Source organism: Phaenicophaeus curvirostris, chromosome 1 (assembly GCF_032191515.1).
Source record: "Phaenicophaeus curvirostris isolate KB17595 chromosome 1, BPBGC_Pcur_1.0, whole genome shotgun sequence".
Taxonomy (NCBI): domain Eukaryota; kingdom Metazoa; phylum Chordata; class Aves; order Cuculiformes; family Cuculidae; genus Phaenicophaeus; species Phaenicophaeus curvirostris.
This window is the reverse complement of record NC_091392.1, coordinates 134,508,323-134,534,597: the sequence shown is the minus strand read 5'-3', so window position 1 is coordinate 134,534,597 and position 26,275 is coordinate 134,508,323. Positions and strand designations below refer to the sequence as shown.

Genomic DNA, 26,275 nt, shown 5'->3' with positions numbered 1-26,275 from the left:
TTTCAGGATGCTTTCCAGGCTATCCTTTGAGAACTGTACAGAATGGTGCTGTTGCATACAATTGCTGCCAATCGTCATGCATAGCTCATGACTTAAAAAAGTGAAACAAGAGATATTGAAAAGAAGAGAAATGTCTCTGAGCTTTGGAAGAAGGGACAGGTGTCTTGGGTGGACTACAGGAGGGAAGTGAGATCATGCAGGGGAAAAATCAGGAGGGCTAAGACCCAACTAGAAATCAGATTGGCAAAGTCTGTGAAAGATAACAAAAAATCTTTCTATAAATATATTAACAATAAAAGGAGGACTAGGGAGAATATACAGTCCCTATTGGATGCAGAAGGAACAACAGTGACAGGGGATGAGAAAAAGGCTGAGGTACTTAATGCCTTCTTTGCCTCAGTTTTTAATTGTAAAGAAAGTTGTTCCCTCTGTGTACAAACCCAGGAGTCAGAGGAGCAGAATGAGGATCCCATGGTCCAAGAGGAGGTGGTCAGACCCTTGCTTGCCCAGCTAAACATCCACAAGTCTATGGGGCCAGATGGGATCCACCCAAGTGTATTGAAGGAGCTGGCAGATGTGCTGGCCAAACCCCTTTCCATCATCTTCCAACAGTCCTGGAAGACTGGGGAAGTCCCACTGGACTGGAGGCTGGCTGATGTTGTGCCCATCTACAAGAAGGGTCGCAGGGAGGACCCAGGGAACTACAGGCCTGTCAGTCTGACCTCAGTGCCAGGGAAAGTCATGGAGCAGGTGATCTTGAGTGCTATCATGAAGCACATGCAAGAGAACCGGGTGATCAGGCCCAGTCAACATGGGTTCATGAAAGGCAGGTCTTGCCAAACAAACCTGATTGCCTTCTATGACCAAGTGACTAGACTCTTGGATGAGGGAAAGGCTGTGGATGTGGTCTTCCTGGACTTCAGTAAAGCCTTTGACACAGTTTCTCACAGCATTCTGCCTAGGGAATTTGTCAGCCTCTGGCCTGGACAGGTGCACACTCTCCTGGGTGGAAAACTGGTTGAATGACTGGGCCCAGAGTGTGGTGGTAAATGGAGTTTACCCCAGCTGGAGGCCAGTGACAAGTGGGGTTCCCCAGGGCTCAGGGCTGGGTCCAGCCCTGTTCAATGTCTTTATGCCTGGATGAAGGCATTGAGTGCACCCTTAGCAAGTTTGTAGACAATACTAAGCTGGGTGGAAGTGTGGATCTGCTGGAGGGTAGGGAGGCTCTGCAAAGGGATCTGAACAGGCTGGACTGCTGGGCAGAGACCAATGGCATGAGGTTTAACAAGGCCAAATGCCGGGTCCTGCACTTGGGTCACAACAACCCTGTGCAGTGCTACAGACTAGGGGGAGTCTGGCTGGAAAGCTGCCAGGAGGAGAAAGACCTGGGGGTGTTGGTTGACAGACGACTGAATATGAGCCAGCAGTGGCCAAGAAGGCCAATGGCATCTTGGCTTGTATCAGAAACGGCTTGACCAGCAGGTCCAGGGAGGTTATTCTCCCTCTGTACTCGGCACTGGTGAGACTGCTCCTTGAATCCTGTGTTCATTTCTGGGCCCCTCACCACAAGAAGGATGTTGAGGCTCTGGAGAGAGTCCAGAGAAGAGCAACAAAGCTGGTGAAGGGGCTGGAGAACAGGCCTTATGAGGAACGGCTGAGAGAACTGGGGTTGTTTAGCCTGGAGAAGAGGAGACTGAGGGGAGACCTCATTGCTCTCTATAACTACCTGAAAGGAGGTTGGAGAGAGGAGGGAGCTGGCCTTTTCTCCCAGGTGACAGTGGACAGGACAAGAGGGAATGGCCTCAAGCTCCACCAGGGCATGTTCGGGCTGAACATTAGGAAAAAAATCTTCACAGAAAGGGTCATTGGGCACTGGCAGAGGCTGCCCAGGGAGGTGGTTGATTCACCTTCCCTGGAGGTGTTTAAGGCAGGGGTGGATGAGGTGCTGAGGGGCATGGTTTAGTGTTTTATAGGAATGGTTGGACTCGATGATCTGGTGAGTCTTTTCCAACCTGGTGTTTCTATGATTTTAGGTATCTGTCTTTTAGTAGTTACACCAATGTGAAAAGGTGTTGGTTTTTTTTTTTCATGGTCATGAAAAGTAATATTTATAAAAATCAAAATTTTTTTAATGAGATGTTGCTCAATGTGTTTGAAAAAGTATTACCTACCAATATGTATATCAGTAAAAAGTAATTTCCTATGAAATTTTTAACTCACACCAGGTCAAAAAGGCGGTCTGTGATTTCTCCCCCAACAGCTGATTCCAGCAATTCAAAAGCTTAATTTATGGAAACATTTAAATGCCTTGCTTATTTTATACCTCCATTTTGACTCCTTTAAAGCATGATCAAAATTGTCCAATAGCATTTAGAGAGTTTTTTTATATGTCTGTCTCTATGTGTTGGTGTGTATGTATGTAGTTGATAAACACATATTTAAACATAGTTAATTTTCATATTTGAAATTACTAGTTCTGCCTTAAATTCTGTCATACATAATTTGCATAATTTGAATTGTTATGATTACTTCTGGAGATGCTAAGGCAGCACAGTATATATTTGTCTTGTTTTAGGGTTACATTGGCAAGACTTCCCACAAAGAGCTTGAGCAGGTATACTTGGAGAACAGTGTTGTAGCAATTTATTAAATATGTCTGGTCACTGTCTCAGAAAAAAAAAGAAAAAAAAAAAGAAAAAGGATAAAAATGGATTGAGGAAACAACCATTCCTAATAGCAAAGTGTAAAATTAATGTTTTCTTTAACAAGGTAAAAATTAAAGGGGAAGGGCACCTGAAAGGCTTTTCTCTGAATTCACCAACTGGAGGTGGCCGTGCAGATTTTTTTTTTTTTTTTAAGCAGTAGAAATGCAGTTATACTAACTTATCAGTAAACTGAGGTTTGACTTACTATTCTGATTCTGAAATGCTTTCTTACTCAGAATTATTGATGGACATGATCTGATGCCCTTACTTCAAGGAAAAGTTACCCGATCCAAGCATGAATTTCTCTTCCATTACTGTAATGCATATTTAAATGCAGTGCGCTGGCATCCAAGAAATAGTAAGTAAACTTGCCTGGGCCCATTTTAAATATTTCATATAGTTTTTATTGCAGCTTGAAAAGAATCAGCAAAAAGCCTTGGGCTGTGGTAACAAATAAATTGTTTGAAGTATCTGACTTTATTCCTTCTTTTTCACTTTTCTTTTTGCTAGAACACACCTATTCACCATTTCACTGTTTGAGATTAGTTTGTTGCTATGCATTAATGTTGCATATCAGTACAATACAAACACAATATGGTATCTGAAACTAATTTTTTTTTTTAAACTTGCTTGAGAGTCTGTGTTACAGAAGGAAGTGGTCAAGGTTAGTGATTACATCTTTTTAAAAATGTGCTGGTAATAGGATGGCTTGCTGAATAATAGCACATGCATGTTGTCAGCTGGCCACTATCACTATTGGGATAGGAAAATATAGGATAATCGTGAAGTCAAAGTCATAATTATTTGATAAATTAATGCAGTATTATAGCGTCCCTTTTCATGCGTTTTATGAAAGACACAATTTCACTTCGTAAGCCAAGGAAAAAATGATTTCCCACTCATTTGTGCCTTTTTATCTAATAGCTCCCAATTTCTGGTAGTGACTTCCACATTAAACAAAGCCTATTTCCCTTTCTATGAAATTCTCTGTATTGAATGAATTCAAACGCACATTTGCCTCTTGTCTGTTAACACTCAAATTGACAACTTGTGTTACAGCTTCAAAATGATGACCCAAACCAAACTTATTGTAGCACTTTTTGGTTTAAATACCCTGGGAAAGGCCTTGCATAACTTGTCTTCTTGGTCATCTGTGGGCTGACTTTGAACTAGGAAAATGGAAGATATTAGATATAAAACTTATTTGCCTATATATATTGCATTTGATAAATAAACATAAGGAAGAAAAAAAACAATTGGAAGATGTGATCCTAGTACAATTTTGTATCTAAGGTTGGATGAAGCTATTCTGTGTCATGATGAGGAGAGGAGTAGGCAGAGTTACAGGCAAGCAGAGAAGCCGTTATTCTCAAATATGCACCTCTGAAAGATGAAGTACCCTTTGTCTGAGGAAAAAGTCTGCCTTGTTATTCACTGAAGGGATGTTTAGTGGAAAATGAAAGGGAGAAATGATGAAAGACTAGTCTTTTGTATTAATACCTGAGGGGCAACAATGTAGATTGTGATTCTTCCTTTATCCTTTCTCCAAGGCAATCAAAAGAGAAAGCCCACCCAGAACATGGCTGTAACATCTTCTTAACAATGGCCTGTTTTTTGTATGGAAGGTGTTTTGATATACTACCTTGTCAGCCTATGTTGCAGTATAAGAGTAGGGGATAGCCAGATATTCCTCTCCACTTCCTTTTGTATCAGTCCCCTGGAAGTGTTCAACATCTTCTCTCTTATTTGCCCAGTTTCAGATATTCAAAAATGCCTTTTCCATGGAGACAATGCAATCATATTTGAAAAGATATTTGTTGCGGTCAGCTAAAGGATTTTCCCTGTTTATCTCTCTCCCATGTGTTATTGTTGTGATAAATATACTTGCGTTACAGCTGAACACACCTGATGCTATCTGCAATGCTGTGGGTACTCGTGTGGAAAAATGAGTATGGTAGGTTTTTTCTTCTGACATCTCAGCAGCTCTATGTGAAGCAACTGATACGTTCAAGGTGCATTAAATTACCGGTTAGAGTATTATTGTCTCCCAGCCTCCCACCATCGCTTGCTCTTTATGACTAACCTGAAAGTCCATCCACAGTCACTACTACTGCTACTATTAAATGATATTTGAGCATGTGAAAAATGAACACAAGTAAAGAAGAAATGCAATGCAACACTTTATTTATATTGTTTTTTATTCTGGAGAAGCAATTATTTCAAATATATAAGTCAAAATAGTGCAGGGGTTTTGACTAGCAGCAAAGATAATCAGAATTATCCTATGGCAACAGTTCATTCCCTATACTTAGGAATGCATCCAAGAAAGTGATCGAGCCCATGTTCATTAAAGACAGACATGCTACTTTTATCAGTTGCAGGGCTGTAAATCTTCAAGATTTGTGTACAGACTGATCGCCATTCCTAATTCTACCTGTATTTCATGTAAAACAAGTTTTATGGCCACATTCCTCCATGAGCACACACATTTTCCAACATTCAGAAATGACTGTAGGATCTCTCATCTTTCAGTTGCACCTTGCCATTGACTGTAATCAGGCAAATAGTTCTTAATTCACAGAGGACTGCCAAAAGCAGACACTTAATATCCTTAAGGATAATCTTCAAGAGGTGATATTTCTTATCTAAGAAAAATCAGGAACTTCTTGGAAAAAAATGTCATCAAGGGGGAGTTATCTCGCTGTGTGTACTGTAAATGATCTTCTAGACTGGGAAAGACTTGTGTTGTTCTCAATCTGTGTTCCCTGGATAGTTAACTTAGTTGACTACAGGTAATTTGGAATTGTGCAAAAACATACTACCTACATATTATCCTGACTAGTTCTGCCTCCCACTAGTCCTGAGGCTTGGTGAAAGAAATGTGATAGTGAGAAATTGATAACCCTAGTCATGTTCAGAGTGTTCTGAAAATGACATGAACAGCATCTGCTGTACTGTTCTGCTGATAGGCCTTTATCAGAAGGACCTAATTGTCTAAATATTTTGCAACTACATTATAGATTGCTGATCCCTTCATTAAATTTGCAATTTATGTTCATTTTGGAAACTTTTTGAGAGCAAAGCAGCAACAACTAGAAATTCATAGAAGAGGAAGTTTACCACTTCAAAGGAAATTTTTATTTATTTATTTATTTATTTATGTACTTGTTTATTTATTTAGTAACTAAAGTACAATCCATTCCAAATAAAGTGTAAAATGCACGTGTTTCATATATGAACTTATTAATGCATATATTCTCATATTTTTTACTCTATTTATTTTCTGGGAAGTCTTAATTTATATGTCAGCTTCAGCTTACATATTCCAGTTTTCTTCCTAGATACTGGAGGTGTAGGATTAGCTTTGATCCTGAGGAAAAATGAATAAATCAGAAAGTGAGAGGGAAGCAAAAGTTCTGCTTAGTCCTTGTTGCCCCCACTCCACAATTCCCTTAGTAACTATGTTTACCATTGTTAGACTTCCACAGTGCTTCAGTCTGGGAAAAAAAGAAAAAAAAAGTTTACTTTTTCACTTAGGCTATATATATGAAACAAGTAAATTTAGTGTATGTGAAATTTATAGTACATTCACACCTTCCCTTTGCTTGAAAGCGTCTCAAGTCTGACTTAAGGACGTGTGTTTCTCATCTTCCAGGGGAGGTTAGAAGCTTCAGAGTGAACAATTACCATTTTACACCTCTTTATTTAGAGGCTAAGTATTCCTCATATCTATACACGTCTTCACTAAGGTATATTAGTTAGGTCAATTACTGCATTCACAATATCATTTCCCCTTCATCAACCCTTTGAAGGAGGATGTGTGCTATGTAATGATCTTCTTAACCAGCACTTCAAAATTGAAGCCATATCCTTGGTAGATAAACATGAGGAAATGAGTCTTTGTTTCTTCTATTCTTCTTCTCTTTCTTAGCCACAGATAAATAGACTAACACAGTTTTCTTCATCTTCTCTCTTTGATTAACTTATATTTTGCCTGATACTAAACAATAATTCATATTAATCTTCACATTCTGAATTAAAAAAGGAATGAAATATCAAGCAATTTTTTTATACTCATGATTCATGTCTCACTCTCATAGATTCATTCATGATGACACTTGTTATCACTTGTTATCACTTGTTATGTGCCTTGGAAACAACCATGACAAGTCCTTGGAGGATGATTTCCTGTTATTTTGAAACCTTATAAGTAAGTGTAATATAATCGATTCGTTAAAAATATGGAGGAAGATGTGTTAATACAGAGTCAGCAACATACTATGATTTCCCATTATCAGTGCTCATTCTCCACAGCTGCTTGGTGTACCATATAAATGCCAACGTAGAAAAGCAACACCTTTAGGGAAAAAAATCCCAAAATGTGTAATCATTCAGGGTTTTTTAATCATTAAACATTTACATTTAAAACAAAGCAGGTGTGAGATTTGCATTTGCGTTCTTGATCTGAGCCAGACAAAGTTTTGTGTAGCTTTCTGTTAGTTGTGTATGTCAGATTATGCTTTGGCCTAATTTAACTCTGATCACATCTTGTTCTGTTAGTGCAAGTAGACCAGCACTTGTATGTTTACTAGAGTAATAATTCAGCATAACTGAATACTAAAAACCTATGAAGAACTCTTTCTGCAGAACATCAGTGGCATATGAATCAGTACTATTAAAAATGCATTGCTATGACAACTTAATTATAAGGAGAGAATTCATCAGATACAGAGCAAATCTGCAGTTGAATGGAGCTACTGCATCTTTCAGGCTTCTCTGTGCACAAAATTTTCGTTTGATAAGAAGGAAATATATTGTAGTCCTGTGTAATATACATTGAGAAATGTAATGCGATAATCTGTATGCTAAAGAAATAATAATCTTCACAGGGCTTTGGTACTACTATCTAAAAATAAATAATTTTTCTGATAAATGCCGAAATGACTATACTAGCAGCACTTCACCTTTTCTATTTCAAAATGGATTTCATTATTCAGTGGAAAATGTCATTCAGTAAACAAAAAGAATGAGACTTGCTATGGCAAGTTAAATTGAAGTACAGTAGACAATAGAATCAAACTACCTTATCATGCAAAAGTAATGACTTTTAAAGGAAGGAGAAGTTCACTGAAGAACTTTACATAGAAATTTTCCACTTTGCCTCACATGACAAATAGGATACATTTGAATTAGTGTGTAATCTGAGTTTCTTGTCTGTTGTGATCTTCTGAAATTACTGAAAATAGTTCAATCAAATTCACCAACCAGGGCTTTTTTCCAATGTTATTGTAGAATACATATCTATTGTGATTCCTGACGGTTGCAATGTCCTCCAGCATCCAACTGTCTGCAGTATTTTGTGAGAGAGATTTTGGTTTTTGACTAGGGGTAAGGGGATATTCTTAATCATGCATCTGTCCTCTTCTACAGTATCAGCTGTTACAGGTTGAAAACAGACAGAAAGAGAATTAAAGGAACATTTTCTGCTTTGCAGCTTTCAGATTAGGTGTGTAGGATAAATTTACAGAAGAGGGTTTTTCTTTGATAAATTCCTACCGGTTCTGTATTAGAGTCATCATGAAGAGAGGACAAAACAGGAAAAGTCTGCTCAGAAGGGCCATTTTGTAGTAACTTCTGATTTGGACAGGTATAACCTTTCTTGTGAAATGGAATTAAAATATGATGTATTTGTGAAGAAATGAAAGTAAGAAAAAGAATACGTTGAACTTTTCCTTACCTCTGGAAAGGATTATGATAGGCACATCTTAAGGAATAATAAGGACTACTTTATTAATTAAAAGGGCTTGCATTATTTACAGTGCCATTCATAGCTTCATTCTTGGTAATATCACATTGAGTCTTATTAGTTAAAAACTGTAAACAATGGAGGTCCTGAAAGACATCAGTAAGAAGAGGAAGGTCTGTGAGCTTTGGAGGAAGGGGCAGGCATCCTGGGTGGACTATAGGGAGGAAGTGAGAATGTGCAGGGAAAAAATCAGGAGGGCTAAGACCCAACTAGAAATCAGATTGGCCAAGTCTGTGAAAGACAATAAAAAATCTTTCTACAAATATATCAACAGTAAAAGGAGAACCAGGGAGAATCTCCAGTCCCTACTAGATGCAGAGGCAACGACAGTAACAGGGGATGAAGACAAGGCTAAAATACTCAATGCCTACTTTGCTTCAGTGTTTAATAGTAAGGAAAGGTTTTCCCTCTGTGCACAACCCCAGGGGTTGGAGGAACAGAACAAGGTTCCCACGATCCAAGGGGAGGTGGTTAGAGACTTGCTTGCCTGGCTAGATGTCTACAAGTCTATGGGGCCGGATGGAGTCCACCCAAGAGTTTTGAGGGAATTGGCGGATATGCTTGCCAAACCCCTTTCCATCATCTTACAGCGGTCCTGGATTACTGGGGAGGTACCACTGGACTGGAGGCTGGCTGATGTTGTGCCCATCTACAAGAAGGGTCGCAGGGAGGTCCCAGGAAACTACAGGCCTGTCAGTCTGACCTCAGTGACAGGGAAAGTCATGGAGCAGGTGATCTTGAGTGCTATCATGAAGCACATGCAAGAGAACCGGGTGATCAGGCCCAGACAACATGGGTTCATGAAAGGCAGGTCTTGCCAAACTAACCTGATCACCTTCTGTGACCAAGTGACTAGACTCTTGGATGAGGGAAAGGCTGTGGATGTAGTCTTTCTGGACTTCAGTAAAGCCTTTGACACAGTTTCTCACAGCATTCTGCCCAGGGAATTTGTCAGCCTCTGGCCTGGACAGGCGCACACTCTCCTGGGTGGAAAACTGGTTGGATGGCCGGGCCCAGAGTGTGGTGGTAAATGGAGTTTACTCCAGCTGGAGGCCAGTGACAAGTGGGGTTCCCCAGGGCTCAGTGCTGGGTCCAGCCCTGTTCAATGTCTTTATCAATGACCTGGATGAAGGCATTGAGTGCACCCTTAGCAAGTTTGTAGACAATACTAAGCTGGGTGGAAGTGTGGATCTGCTGGAGGGTAGGGAGGCTCTGCAAAGGGATCTGAACAGGCTGGACTGCTGGGCAGAGACCAATGGCATGAGGTTTAACAAGGCCAAATGCCGGGTCCTGCACTTGGGTCACAACAACCCTATGCAGTGCTACAGACTAGGAGAAGCCTGGCTGGAAAGCTGCCTGGAGGAGAGGGACCTGGGTGTGTTGGTTGACAGCCGACTGAACATGAGCCAGCATGTTCAGTGCCCAGGTGGCCAAGAAAGCCAATTGCATCTTGGCCTGTATCAGAAACGGCGTGACCAGCAGGTCCAGGGAGGTGATTCTCCCTCTGTACTCGGCACTGGTGAGACCGCTCCTCGAATCCTGTGTTCATTTCTGGGCCCCTCACCACAAGAAGGATGTTGAGGCTCTGGAGCGAGTCCAGAGAAGAGCAATGAAGCTGGTGAAGGGGCTGGAGAACAGGCCTTATGAGGAATGGCTGAGAGAGCTGGGGTTGTTTAGCCTGGAGAAGAGGAGGCTGAGGGGAGACCTCATTGCTTTCTATAACTACCTGAAAGGAGGTTGTAGAGAGGAGGGTGCTGGCCTCTTCTCCCAAGTGACAGGGGACAGGACAAGAGGAAATGGCCTCAAGCTCCACCAGGGGAGGTTTAGGCTGGACATTAGGAAAAAAATCTTCACAGAAAGGGTCATTGGGCAGTGGCAGAGGCTGCCCAGGGAGGTGGTTGATTCACCTTCCCTGGAGGTGTTTAAGGCACGGGTGGATGAGGTGCTGAGGGGCATGGTTTAGTGTTTGATAGGAATGGTTGGACTCGATGATCCGGTGGGTCTCTTCCAACCTGGTGGTGATTCTATGTATGTGCTTAAAGAATGCTAACTTGTAAACACAATATTTTTCTGAGAAACAGACTGCAGGATACAGAGGCCAGGCAGGTAGCAAAAACTAGGAAACTTCTATGAAGCTTTATAAAACCAGCTTAAAATTGTTTTGTTCCAGAGTTGTGTTCTCGGTGTGAGGGTAGGCGATGCTAGTAGTTGTCAGTAGCAAATGGAAATTAATTAGTTTATATGCGAGAGAGATTTTGAAGTGTAAGCGGCGTCAATATACTTCTATTTGAAAATGCCAACTCTTTCTTGTTCCATCATTTCAGAGCGTTTAAGAAACAGAATCATTCAGACATCCATGAAGTAAATTAACAGTTCTGTTTTCTCTAAAGTACAAAGTATTATAGATCATAGAATCATAGAATACTTAGGGTTGGAAGGGACCTTAAAGATCATCTAGTTCCAGCCCCCTGCCATGGGCAGGGATGTGTCCCACTTAGATCAGGCTGCCCAAGGCCCCATCCAGCCTGCCCGTGAACACCTCCAGGGATGGGGCATCCACAGCTTCCCTTGGCAATCTGTTCCAGTGTCTCACCACTCTCATGGTGAAGAAATTCTTCCTAATGTCTAGTCTAAATCTGCCCCTCTCTAGTTTATACCAGTTGCCCCTTGTCCTATCACCACAAGCCTTTATGAGTAGTCCCTCCCCAGCTTTCTTGTAGCCCCCTTTCAGGTACTGGAAAGTTGCTATAAGGTATAGCTAAACATTTTTTGTGTTAGAGCTGTCTTTTAATTTTTCTTCTACTTTCTCTAATACAATCAGGAAATTTCAATTGATACATTTTCTTGTAAATGGGTTTCCCACCCTCCTTCTCATTACTTTATTAGTAATAGAAGAGCAAATTTTTCATTGTATTCTTAACCATATGGTGAATGAATGCTGTGATTGCTTCATATGTAAACAGCAGGACATGTCTGTCATGCCCAGTAGATTTACTGGCAGAACCTACAGCCTTACCCAACTTTTTCTTGTTCTTTTACTTGTTTCCCTAAGGAGCTTTTTCTCTTTAGGTTTCTCTTTGATAAAGAAAGGACTTAGAGGATGCTCTTATAGATTAGTAAAGATACACATTGACCCTGAGAATGCCAGCTGTTATATTAACTTGCTTTCATTGCTTAGAAATCCAAAGGGAAGGTAAATTTAATTTAAGTTTTTATCCAGAACCTTCTTCTTTTGCACAGCATTTTCAAAAGGAGAGCCAATGCCACCATGTGACAACAACTGCTGTCAAGGAAACCTTTTACTTTCTTACAAAGAAATCTATTTTCCTTAATCAAATCTTATCGTACCAACCTCATGTCTTTTCTCAGAAAAGAACAGATAGGAAAGGATAAGAAAGAAAGGATCAACATTTGAAGGAGTAAGATTTTTCCTGTTGTTGGAAAATGTTTTGCTTTCTAGATAGGAAGAATAGGCTTCTTTAGTCACAGTAAAATTGATGTAGGAACACTTTTGTCTCAGCCATTCCTCCAGTGAAAGTCCGTGGTAAATGTCCTTTGACACTGATGTACACATAGACTTTCAGTGATCATATCATAGTGCTTTTTCTTCAGATAAAAATAGTAAGCATAACATGCTAGTCTATTGAATACAAGATATCCTGACCTAAATTAGTAATGTTCTTAGTGAACAGAGAGAGGTTGACAGGTTTCAGTGATCATATAAAGGAAAAGGCATCTAAAGTAGCTAGTTCAGTATTTTTAAATGTTAGTTTGAATGGCTTGCTGTCAGATATTATGGTATGAATTTGTGACAGTACAAAAGAAAAATCTTTCAGATTTTTTCTATGTGTACTACACAGCTAACACTTAAATAGAAAAAATATCTGAGTTAGAACAACTGTCTGATAACTTTTTATTTATTTATAAAGTTAGAAGAAAAAATATAAGTAACAACAATTATATAAAAGATAAAAATGCCCTGCAACTTTCAAGAATTAATTTCAGCTTACCAAGTCACATAAAAAGTGTGTCTTTAACACTTCTAAAAATATCTTTAATTCACTGTTGGATTGGAGCCTGCAGCATTCTGCATGTTACATTCAGAACATAGTGCTGATTCATCCTAACTTTAAAATCAGATTCAAATGGCATATGTTATCTTAGGCAGTGTTCTTCAAGGAAAGTAGTTAATGCATGTGCAACCCACATAGATTGCTCTGTGTCCCTCAGCCTCTGACATCCTATTACTCTGAGAAAATAAATTATTTGTATAGAGAAATTCTCTAGAAAACTGACTGTCAAGAGCAAGATGACTTTTCAATGTGCAATGAAGGACCATTCCGTGGAAGGTAAAAGAAATAAATATAGAACAAAACAGTGGGTTCTCAGAGAGTATGTGCACTTGGACAATATGCTGGAGACCAGTGTGCATCTGTGGATTATGTGTATGCTGTAGTTTGTAGGTGCTTCTAAGCAATAAGTCCTATGTTTGGAAAGCCAACACAACCAGAATAATCAGCGTAAACATCTGCTTGAGAAAAGCTCATGTCTCAGTACAAGCAATGACTTTCCTGTCAATTTCAGATAGATTTTTATTTGGTCTCAAACTATTAGAGGATGCATAATGCATTACGTTTTTCAGCTATCTGTTGCTGAAGACATCCAGACTTTTCCAAAACTATTAAAAGGAAGAAAAAACATAGCTTTCCAAATTTGTTTCTTGTATTGTTGTTCTTAGAGAACTTTTGTAGATGGATTTGTATAAATACTTTTTGAAATGGAAAGAGGCTGCATTTCACTAATAATTTTTTTCATAGTTTCAGCGATATCTTAGTAGAAATGCAAAGTCTATGAAATATTATAGAACAAGTTCCTACAGATTATTACATTTTTCAAATTTATTCAATGATTTCTTGAAAATCTATCAAATGATTTATTGATAATAATTCTTCAGCTGCAGTTCAGTCACATTCAGCAGAATAATAAATGTAATGCATATATTTTTATTGACTCCATGGTCTCCTAGATGTGGGACTCTGATGCAAACATGTGTGAGACTCACTCACTCCTCTTCAACACTGGCATTTTAAAGCAAAATAGTTTTCAAGCATTCATAGTAGGAAGAGGAAGTTAGAAGTTATGGTACAGTCACATTAAAAGTCAACAATAAAAAATCATTAAGTTCATGCTACGTTAGTACTTTGAATTAGCACTAGTGCAATATAGAAAGGCTGACTCTTTCAGTATTAGAAAATGTTAGTCCTTTATAAGATAATTTTGTCCTTGCCAAGTGTATGCTAATTTTTCATTTACAACCTATTGCCAGTCTGCTGTACATTAATTTTTAAATGGTATGATATCACAGAAGCAATCTTTTCAATCATCTCACTTGCTCAGTGAGAAGAGTAGAAACTTGAAGACTCAGTAGAGTCTTCAAAATTAACTTAATTATATTATCTAGGCTCTCTTCAACGTGAAATTTCACTCTGTAGCTCTGATCTATCTATATTGTCCCATTCGGTGACAAGTAGAGATTGAATCTCAGCCCTAAAAGCATTACAATTACCTTAGCATCAGTTCTTGATTGCAAAACCATTTAGCCAGCAAAGCTTTGTAGTTAAAGCTCAACAATATCTTGGTTATTGTGCTGCTACTTATTCCTAACCAAATGTAATTCTCTATTCTAGATGTTCCTTATAGAATTGTCATTTAGAAAGGTGTGAGTTTAAGTTTATCCACACCTTCTTCTCTTTCTTTTTTCCTGAACAAAATGCCACCCCCAATTCCAAACTCAAAATACTTTCTGTCTTCCAAAAGCCATGACTGTTAGAACTAATAATTTTGTGAAGCTGCTAAAATACTACCATGGTAGTTGAGAGAGGGAATAGCACAGTACGAATGATCTCATGAAGATTTTGAGTCTAGCTCTGCAAATGTATCAGGTAGAAATGCTAGACAAGACATTGTGAGTAAAGAAATCTACCCAATTGAAGAAAAACTTATTATCTGAAAATGATATCTCAATACTGTGGAGTTTCTTTTGAAAACACTTTTTCACGGATATTATAATGCTGTGGAAAACAAAATTAGGACTCATTAGTTCCTCATGGCCATAGTGTCTTAGAACTGCAAATCCTCTAGTCTAACTAGGGTGTAGGTCCACTTTTTTTTCCCTGTGGCTGTCCATGGAGGCATGTTCAAGCCCTTTCTTTACTTCTTTTCTTTGTATCTCAAATTATCCCAATGTTCACCCTGGCAAATGGGGATTCATTGCAACTACATTCCTGTTTGCTTTTAATCACTTGCTACTTTTTATTCTAGACAATTTTATCTTGTATTAGAGGTAAATGCAAATCCTGCCTACAGTATGTAGACTGTGGATGTTAAGGCATTTATATAAAAAATGGAATTTACCCTAGCATCTCCCTCTCTGTTTTATGAAGCATACATAACATAGATTATAATTTTTTTTTTGCATGAAAGCTCCTCCTTTTTTTATCTACATCTGCAAAATATCACCGATTTATTGTCTGATTTTTCAGAGCTTAACCCCCAAACATTTTTTTATTTTTTGGAGTATTACATAAAATTTTGAAGTTGTGGGTTGCAGCTATGGAGGATGGTACTGACAGTTCTATAATACTGAGTAGGAAATTGCTTGTAGTATTTATAGCTTACAATGGTTTTTTTTTATTCTAAAAACAATGCAGTTGCTACAAAAGCCAATTTTCAGCTGTAGCCAGAGGCTCTAAGACCATATATCTTTATGATTCAGAAACAAGTGTAGACCATCAGTGTTCAGGTTAGTTTTCAAAAAGCAGCTTAGAAGAAAGCCAAAGATAAACAAAACTTCTTTTTTTCCCAGACAAAATCACTTTCATCCGTAAGGACGATTTAGATATATACCATGAAGGCATGAGCTTGTGCGTGTGTGTGGAGAAACATGTTTCACAGAAGTGAAGATGATTTAATTGTGCTAAGAGGGAAATTTTGCCATAAAAGTTAGGAATTTGCTAAAACACCTAAATATCATATGGAAGAATTCATCCTAACAGAGCTGGTCAGCATAAGAAGACTAAAGCTACAATCAAGTGAATGAGGGAGAGAAGAAAAAATAGCTGTTGTGTCATGCTGAAATTGATGATTTGATTAGCTGACTTTTTTTTTTAATCAAATGTAGAAAGTACATGAAATTGGAGTCCTATTCGCACTGGTCACTTTTAAACTTTGAAGGAAAACTTTGAAGCTACATGCATTATTTTGATTCTCATTCTTTTATTTTTATCTTTTTAGTACCAAAAAATATTAGTAAATTTTAGTTTATATTTACTTGTGGAAAGCGCATTATGATACCTGGAATATGGATTATAGTAAAATGAAATCCATTATGAAAAGGGGATTGTGATACTTGAAATAATTTGATTATGAGATGTGAGTTTATTAAAGTTAGCAACATTTACAGTGTTTTTTACATGTAAAATTATTCTACTGAATATCATACTTTGACAGTTTGCAAGATTTTCAGAAGGATAAACTTGCAAAGTCCATTAATAGGCTAATCTTAGCACAAAAGTAAGTACTGAACACAGATGTCTTAAGTCTCATTTTGCAGTCAATGGGAACAATCAGTCAGTGGATAGAAAAGCAGCTTGAACTGCTTTGTACAAGAATGCAGATTGGTTGTTCATCTGAACATTAGGAAAAAATTTTTCACGGAAAAGGTCATTGGGCACTGGAACAGGCTGCCCAGGAAGGTGGTTGAGTCACCTTCCCTGGAGGTGTTTAAGGGACGGGTGGACGAGGTGCTGAGGGGCATGGTTTAGTGTTTGGAAGGAACGGTTGGACTTGCTGATCCAATGGGTCTTTTCCAACCTGGTGATTCTATAATTCTGTGATCTGCTTCAGTTAAGAGCTGTCAAGTCATTTAGATGTTTTGAGGGTCTTGAGTACCAGGTAGCTCCAAACACCAGGATTATGCAGTGGCAACAAAAGGATGGCTTAAGTAGGTATGCTGATGTTCACAATGAAGCAAAAAATTATTTCGTTAGTGGGTGCTTTTCAGACTTAGGATGTTGGCAAATGATTACAACTAGTGAGGACATGCCCATCTGTCTGAGCATTCCCCACTAACCATTTCTTCATGTTGTCAAACTCCATAAATAAATACTAGTTCTTTCATGGAGAAAGGTTGTTGCCATGGTTTGAAAAAGCTGGCAACATTCTTTTGCCTCATCAAAGTGTGAAGCTGTTTGGTTTAACCCTAGCAGACAACTGAACACCACAGCTGCTCACTTGGTTCCCCTGCCAGCATGGTGGGGGGAATAGAACTGGAAGGGTAAAAGTGAGAAAACCCATAGGTTTAGAAAATATTAATAATTTTAATTATTATTATTATTAATAAATACAACAATTGTAATGAAAAGGAATATAATAAAAAGAAAGAGAAATAAACCTCAAGTAATTCAAATGAAAACTAATTGCTCACCACCAACTGACAGATGACCAGGCAGTACCTGAGCAGAAGACCCCAGGCCAACTTCCCCCTAATTTCTGTGCTCTTCCAGCTGCATCACCTCCCAGCTTCTTGTGTTCTGCCAGCATACTCACTGGTGGGTTGTGCTGTGAGGTACAGAAACAGTCTTGATTCTGTTTAAGCACTGCTCAGCAATAACTGAAGCATCCCAGAATTATCAACACTGTTTCCAGCACAAATCCAAACTAGAGCCCCACCCTAGATGGTACAAAGAAAATTAACTCTACCCCGTCCAAAATCAGCACAGAATCTCAGTGCTTGAAAGAGCCCATCAATGTAATCGCAACCTAGATACACAAGAAAAAGTTCACATGACAATTACATTTGGTCTTTCCCAATCAGTTTCAAGCAATTTGTTCACTTTGTGGACTAAATTGACCTCAGATATATCCTTATCCCTATTCATTGTGAGATTTTGTATTTCAGTTGCTACATTTTCATAGAATCATAGAATCATAGAATAACCAGGTTGGAAGAGACCCACCGGATCATCGAGTCCAACCATTCCTATCAAACACTAAACCATGCCGCTTAGCACCTCGTCCACCCGTGCCTTAAACACCTCCAGGGAAGGTGAATCAACCACCTCCCTGGACAGCCTCTGCCAGTGCCCAATGACCCTTTCTGTGAAGATTTTTTTCCTAATGTTCAGCCTAAACCTCCCCTGGCGGAGCTTGAGGCCATTCCCTCTTGTCCTGTCCCCTGTCACTTGGGAGAAGAGGCCAGCACCCTCCTCTCTACAACCTCCTTTCAGGTAGTTATAGAAAGCAATGAGGTCTCCCCTCAGCCTCCTCTTCTCCAGGCTAAACAACCCCAGCTCCTTCAGCCGTTCCTCATAAGGCCTGTTCTCCAGCCCCTTCACCAGCTTCATTGCTCTTCTCTGGACTCGCTCCAGAGCCTCAACATCCTTCTTGTGGTGAGGGGCCCAGAAATGAACACAGGATTCGAGGAGCGGTCTCACCAGTGCCGAGTACAGAGGGAGAATCACCTCCCTGGACCTGCTGGTCACGCCGTTTCTGATACAGGCCAAGATGCCATTGGCCTTCTTGGCCACCTGGGCACGCTGCTGGCTCATATTCAGTCGGCTGTCAAACAACACACCCAGGTCCCTCTCCTCCAGGCAGCTTTCCAGCCAGACTTCTCCTAGTCTGTAGCACTGCATAGGGTTGTTGTGCCCTTTTCTGACAAGGTGTATGAGAACACATTGTGTCTCAGGCAGGGAGAGGAGCACCTTTAGGTAGGTTTAAATTATCTACATTCTTTAGTCATTTGATGATCTTCATGGCCATATAATGTATCTGCATAGGCATATTTTATTCTTCCTCTGGTGAATTTTGGTCTGTACTTGGGGAGGTGGTCATGGAAGCAGATAAGCTTTTTTAGATTTACGAGTTTGGACTTTTTATGTTAGGTAGACAAGAAGAGAGTAGTGATCCAAAGTTCTGAAGTTAAAACTAGACAGATCTTTGAGATTCAACAAGACAGGAAAATCTTTGAAAGTGAAGCTTAGGATTTAGGTAATTATTTGAGTCCATCTGCCTGGCTTTGAATGTAGATTAATTGAGAGATTTCCTAGTCTCTAATCCTAACTGAATTTCAGATTCCTTTCTGTGTACACAGCCTGGATACCAAGACCTCAGTTAGGAATACTGTCTCTGTATTAGTAAGGAAACAGTTTAAACTGAGGCACATTAAGCAATGCAGTATGCTATGAAGCAGGATGGATTACTGCAAACCACTGCTGAATACTAAAAATAAGCTATTGTAGAACTGAAAATCATTTATGTAGTCCATTTTCTTTTCCATTTCAACAGATGAGGAATGTGTGTATGGTTACTTGCCTTGTGGAGAATAGCATAAAAATGCATAGAAGAAGGAGCCACAGGGGTGAATACAATAGGAAAGTATTTTCTCTTGTTTCCTTTTGCAATTACTGTTCTCACAGATCTTTGACAAAGAAACCAACTAGAATTGAAAGATGAAGACTGAGTTTGCAGAACTATGAACTAAAAATTTAATGTAAGGTTCAAAAAACAACTACTAGTATGCAGATGTTTGTATTCCACAATAACCTTTGAGTGCTGTCATCAGTCTTAACTGAGGTGAGGAGGAAGGGTATATATAATATTTATATCTTGTCATGTAATGCCAAAAGCACTTTCACTATTTTTGAGGAAGTACAGTGTTTAGCTGAATGACTTTAGATTGCAAGCTGTTTTATATTCTATTTATTTATATTTCTTCCTAAAATAATGGGTTAAAGTCATTAAACTAAACCATAACCTATGGGAACATACTCTTAGACCAGTGAAAAATGTATGATTTCATGCTCAAGGATGAGACTGTCTTTATTTAACTCTTCTTTGTAATTGCATTGCTTAACAGAGCTGTAGCGGTGCCAAAATGAATAAAAAATGTTGTATTAAGTTTGTGACATAAGCATCCTCTTCAAAGAAACTTTTATGCATGCTAGAATTATTGCATTAAATTATATAGTTGAATAAAAGTGGTAGATCAAGCCAAAGAGAGCAAATATTGTCTCTGCCACCTCATTCACAGCAGTGATCCACCTTTTTTCAACTGTGCTTCAGAGATCAGAGGGGGAAAAAAAAGTCATAATTTATTTTGTCACACATGTATCATGGGGAAAATAGTAAAAAACCCCACTCTTCATGGCCCATGAAAATGACTGGCTAAAAGTTTTGAGTTAGATTCTGGATTATAGTTATTTTTAGAGAGAAATCAGCGATTGCCTGAAGTCCTAGCAATTTTGTGGTTTTTTAACATATAAAAATGTACGAAGATAGAACGCAGAGAATGAACCACAATGACTGGAGTCTAACAGCTCTATTGCTGCTTTCTTTTATTTTGAGATTGAATCACTCCAATGCCCATTACATCTCAGCTGAGCAATCTGGATGTTGTGTAGGACTATTCAATGCTGCTGAATCTCTCCAGCAGACCCAAAAGGTGTGAAGGGCTTTTTTTAAAATACTGCACTCAGGTTCATGCACCACATAACTCAAAAACATCTGGACTTACCTGGATATACTAAATTGTATGTCATGTATACATATCCATGTATCTGCCAGAAGAAGAAAAGGTAACAAGATTCTACCCATGGAAACTTGAGTAGTGGAGGAATTTATGCTTGGAGCTAGAGGATGTTGCTAAGCAGACGTGAGTTTAATCTTAAGGAAGTGAAGATCTAAATGCTGAACACTGATTTTTCTACAAGGTAGAGTTGTCCAGTGAGCAGGACACTTGTCTTTTAGACTTAGTAAAACTTGATTGAGGTTTTGTCTTCCTACAGACCTTGAAAAAATATTAAATAAATCACTTATGGTGTATGCATCAGTGCAACAAAGAAAGAAAGCAATTTTTGTTAACTGTTTTACTCAGCAGCAGTACTGACAGGTGAAAAAATATTTTGCTTCCTTTTTTTTCTCAAATAGTTTGAAGTAGGAGAGTTGATGGGAGTTGAGAAGCTTATACAGATCCTTGCTTAAACGATTACTTGAGCACACAGCAGCTTCAGTCACAGATTGCATTATACTTTGCTAAATTCAAACATGAGTTTATTACTTATATTCTTAAGCTAGGGAAGAAATACTTTGTTGAACTGAAGGCAAACAAGATGAAATCATCCTCAATAAATTCACAGGGATTTTAATGTTCTCATCAGTGGACTACAATTCTATAAAAAGTGTAGAAATGATATTTAGCACAGACAATACAAAAGTTAATTGAGGGATGGGGCAACCCAAATGGACTCTGAGACAATCTTCTCCACCAAAATAATTATTTAAACTCCAGCAAAAGTTCATGAAGCATTTGTATTTTAAAAAGTTCGTAGATAACACATTAAGTGAAAGGAGTGTGCCAATAAAATGTCTTTGTCTTCCAAAAAACCCTGAAATGAATGATAGTAGCACAAAAGTTACAATAGAAGATACCATGCATCAAGACAACTCTTAAAAAATAGATTGTAGGGAACAATCATGCAGTAGCAGGGGGATGAATTAGATGACAAAAAGACAATTAATTTGAAATATCTGAAATGAGCTTTTGTTCTTATTTGTTACAACTAGAACAGAGGAACCTGCTTACATCGATATGAGAAAGACAGACATCACATAGGCAGAGTCAAAACAGATGTACTATAGCTAGTTTCAAAGGTCATTGAATGTTCATTAAGGATGAGTAAGACTCATTGAAATAAGTATACAGAAGTAAGGTATATGACAAGGAAGGCAAACCTCTCTCTGTAATTTCTGGCCACATCAGTTTAAATATGTAAGTTCTACGGATACTCAAGAGGAGATGTTTAACACAGTGTCTATGAACACTGGGATCTTTCATAAACAGCAGCACCTAGTAGATAGATATTTGATCCTAGAAAGCAAAATTAAAGGTAGACTAGAGGATGTTAGAGAAACGGGAAGTTCAACTCTAACTTGGTGTGATTCTTCACTCCAACAAAACTGAAAGTGATCCCAGCACTGCTAGAGCCTTAACTGACAGTGCACTGTCTCCCAACATGCAAGCAGAGTGAGCAGAGCTGGGTGCTGATAACAGGGTCCACCAATAGTACCCAACTAATCAAGGTGGTGATTCATCCAAGGGGTCCTATCAGAGGAGGAGGCTACAGGATACAGGCTGAAACGAATGTGTAGGGAAAAAATCAGAAGGGCTAAGGCTCAACTAGAAATCAGATTGGCAAAGTCTCTGAAAGATAACAAAAAATCCTTCTATAAATATATAAATAATAAAAGGAGGACTAGGGAGACCATACAGTCCCTATTGGATACAGAAGGAACAACAGTGACAGGGGATGAGGAAAAGGCTGAGGTACTTAATGCCTTCTTTGCCTCAGTCTTTAGTTGTAAGGAGGGTCGTTCCGTCTGTGTACAAACCCAGGAGCTAGAGGAGCAAAATGAGGCTCCCATGATCCAAGAGGAGATGGTCAGAGCCTTGCTAGCCCAACTAGACAGCCACAAGTCTATGGGGCCGGATGGAGTCCACCCAAGAGTTTTGAGGGAATTGGCGGATATGCTTGCCAAACCCCTTTCCATCATCTTACAGCGGTCCTGGATTACTGGGGAGGTACCACTGGACTGGAGGCTGGCTGATGTTGTGCCCATCTACAAGAAGGGTCGCAGGGAGGTCCCAGGAAACTACAGGCCTGTCAGTCTGACCTCAGTGCCAGGGAAAGTCATGGAGCAGGTGATCTTGAGTGCTATCATGAAGCACATGCAAGAGAACCGGGTGATCAGGCCCAGTCAACATGGGTTCACAAAAGGCAGGTCTTTCCAAACTAACCTGATCACCTTCTATGACAAAGTCACTCGGCTGCTGGATGAGGGGAAGGCTGTGGATGTGATCCTCCTGGACTTCAGTAAAGCCTTTGACACAGTTTCTCACAGCATTCTGCTTGAGAAACTGTCAGCCTCTGGCCTGGACAGGGGCACACTCTCCTGGGTGGAAAACTGGTTGGATGGCCAGGCCCAGAGAGTGGTGGGAAATGGTGTGAAATCCAGCTAGAGGCCAGTGATAAGTGGGGTTCCCCAGGGCTCAGTGCTGGGTCCAGCCCTGTTCAATGTCTTTATCAATGACCTGGATGAAGGCATCGAGTGCACCCTTAGCAAGTTTGCGGACGACACTAAGCTGGGTGGACGTGTCGATCTGCTGGAGGGTAGGGAGGCTCTGCAAAGGGATCTGAACAGGCTGGACCGCTGGGCAGAGACCAACGGCATGAGGTTTAACAAGGCCAAATGCCGGGTCCTGCACTTGGGGCACAACAACCCTATGCAGTGCTACAGACTAGGAGAAGTCTGTCTAGAAAGCTGCCTGGAGGAGAGGGACCTGGGGGTGTTGTTTGACAACCGACTGAATATGAGCCATCAGTGTGCCCAGGTGGCCAAGAAGGCCAATGGCATCTTGGCTTGTATCAGAAACGGCGTGACCAGCAGGTCCAGGGAGGTGATTTTCCCTCTGTACTCGGCACTGGTGAGACCGCTCCTCGAATCCTGTGTTCAGTTCTGGGCCCCTCACCACAAGAAGGATGTTGAGGCTCTGGAGCGAGTCCAGAGAAGAGCAACAAAGCTGGTGAGGGGGCTGGAGAGCAGGTCTTATGAGGAACGGCTGAGAGAGCTGGGGTTGTTTAGCCTGGAGAAGAGGAGGCTGAGGGGTGACCTCATTGCTCTCTACAACTACCTGAAAGGAGGTTGTAGAGAGGAGGGTGCTGGCCTCTTCTCCCAAGTGACAGGGGACACGACAAGAGGAAATGGCCTCAAGCTCCACCAGGGGAGGTTTAGGCTGGACATTAGGAAAAAAATCTTCACAGAAAGGGTCATTGGGCACTGGCAGAGGCTGTCCAGGGAGGTGGTTGATTCACCTTCCCTGGAGGTGTTTAAGGCAGGGGTGGATGAGGTGCTGAGGGGCATGGTTTAGTGTTTGATAGGAATGGTTGGACTCGATGATCCAGTAGGTCTCTTCCAACCTGGTTATTCTATGATTCTATGATTCTATGAAAGCTACAACCTAGGGCCACCAAGACACAGGACAGGGAACTAGCACTCCTGCAACACCATTCAAGTAAGGGCTGATGACCTCAGGCTGAGGTGACATGGGAATCCTGGTCCATGGGTGGGATGCATGGATGATGGTCTGCCCTAGGGCACAGGGCCAGCAATGCTCTTTAGAGCCCTCAAGGCACTTGGCAACTCAGAATTTTATCAAACGTGTAGATTACACTGTAAACACCTACCACTGAACTAACTTGAGTTAATCACCCTTGTCTAAAGAGAAAGTAGCAGAATTCTTCTTACTCTAAAGCCAACATCTAACAAAGGTAAGAAGCAGATCGGTATAGGCTGGTAACTAGCTTACATAAAGAACTCCACATTGCAGTGATCCAGAATTAAGTGAGGTGCCCAGATTGTCAAATTGCATCCTAAGTAGCATCATAGTGATGAGCAATAAATCCCATTATCTTGAATTTAAAATTAGAAATGCCTTGCCACCTGTTTCATAATGTGAAAAACATGAATATTTTGCTGAGTGTCAGGGATCACACCAAGGGAGTCTCTTGAAGTTGACTGGAAATATTAGTATCATGTCATTTAATTTTTTTTTTTTCTTTTAAATCAACAAAGGTTCAAGTAAGGGCGTATCTACACATATGCAATAAAAACGATAGCCAGGTTAGACTGTGTAGTGAGATATAAAGTGAATTGGTTTTGTAGTACAGAATGACATTTTATCCATGTATTGTTGTTGTGAAATAACTGACAGGAACAGTCAGAAAAGAAAAACGTGGATGAGATAAGGATCCCGATTTGAGTTACACTGGCATAAAGATCTTTAAAATTTAATTAAGGAACTGCCACTTACTTCACTTGTTCAATTTTCCCTTTAACAGAAGAATAAAACAGTCATTTACCTTGTCTGTAAGCTATCAGCTCTCTGAGAATCTTTCTATTCTTTCTTACGGGTAAGTGTTATTGGTGATTGGGTCAGGTCTTAATGTGGAAGCATAGATGTCCTTCCCAAAATCACTTTACAAACTTCATTAAGTATCATTAAACCTCATTCCTTGTCACCAGATTTTGTCTTAATAGCAACATACAGTGGCAACGTAGTCTATCAAAGAAATTGTACAGAAACCTGTAACACTGAATACTCTGTTCCGTTTTGGACTTCTCACTATAAGACATTGAGGTGCCAGAGTGTGTCCAAAGGGCAACAATGCTGGTGAAGTGTCTGGAGAACAAGTCCTAAGAGGAAGAGCTGAGGGAATTGGGATTGTTTAGCCTGAAGACAAGAATCCTCAGGGGAGACTTTATTGCTCTCTACAACTACCCGAAAGGAGGTTGTAATGAAGTGGGCATTGGCCTCTTCTCCCAAGTAACTAGCAACAGGATGAGAGGAAATGGCCTCGAGTTGTGTCGGAGGAGGTTTAAGCTGCCCAGGGAAATAGTGGAGTCATCATTCCTGAAGGTATTTAAAAGATGTGTAGACATATCTTTTACTTATATTTGCACATTTGAATATTATAATCTATAACAATGTTTTTTCTTGAGATTTCCTGAACAGAGAAGGCAAGTGCTGCAGGCCACTTTTCTTGTTTGGAAGGTTATCATTCATGAAAAACAATGAAATGTCAGCATGGTATGGGTTTATGTCTGTTCTCCACTGGTTCAGCTACACAATCCCATAAAAGATTCTTTAGGTTACTTACATTACATTTTTGTTGGACAAAAAGCAGCCTCTTTCTCCACTCTTAACTCTGTCCTTTTACTGCATTCATCCTTTTCCCATCTGTTTGTTCCCCTTTCCCTCCACATTCCTGAGCTTCTGTTTTCACTGATAATGAAACTCCTTTTGATCCTCTGAATTGATCTAACCCTTGTGTATCTCTCCCTTCTGCAACCAATGAAGCTGTAATTAACTCTGACCTTGATGAGGATTTTCCCATCGTTTGCCTTTTCTGTTTTTTAGTCTCACAAGTTCCTTCACTCTCACTGGTCTTTCTAGAGAAGTCCCTTATCTTAGAAGAGTTTTTTGGATTGGGTGGTTAAGTTCTTTTTCACTTCTTTCTTTGCTCCTGGTTTTCTTCTTTGATAATATCAGAAAGATACACCTTTTTTTTTTGCACTGTATCAGACATCTGAGTCACTTTATACACTTTTTTGCTGAAGTCCATTGAATATTTTGATCTACTTCATTATTAAAGATATTTTGCTTCCCCTGCTTTGTAACTTGCTTTGTGAACCTCATCTTCACTCTTTGTTTGCCTCTTTTTTTTTTTTTTTTTTTAATTCTCTCTACCTGATCTTGCCAATTTCATGGAGGCCTGCCAAATGGTGTCCCAAATTCTTAATTTCTGTTCAGTGTTTCAAGCACAACAGCTGGAGGAAGCAGAATAAGCATCAAGTGTCATTTACCTAAACTATCTCATTACGTATTTTAATTTGCTGTCCTGATCCTCATATCAGAGCAGCTGCAGTTGAATTTAGGTGACATAGTATGGGCATATTATTAGGTAAATGTGAAATAATATAACTGCTGAAGGGGAGAAGAGCATTTCTAGCTTGAACAGACACCACAAAACTGTTTATATCAAGCTCAGTAAAATTGACCTAATCAACTGATACACTTTTCTGCTAACAATATTTTAGATAGGAATGTGTTTCTCCTGACAAGCATGACAAATGCTGTTACAGTATT

General features: G+C 39.7%; 1 protein-coding gene across 2 annotated transcripts in view; it reads left to right on the top strand.

The window, feature by feature from the left end:
- The window catches only part of STS (steroid sulfatase), a 110,082-nt gene that overhangs the window by 74,464 nt on the left and 9,343 nt on the right, over positions 1 to 26,275 (top strand). For both annotated transcript variants that reach the window (XM_069875368.1, XM_069875377.1), the window contains exon 9: positions 2,942 to 3,063. In XM_069875368.1, coding sequence (XP_069731469.1) covers positions 2,942 to 3,063 — 122 coding nt within the window. The remainder of the gene's footprint in view (positions 1 to 2,941; positions 3,064 to 26,275) is intronic.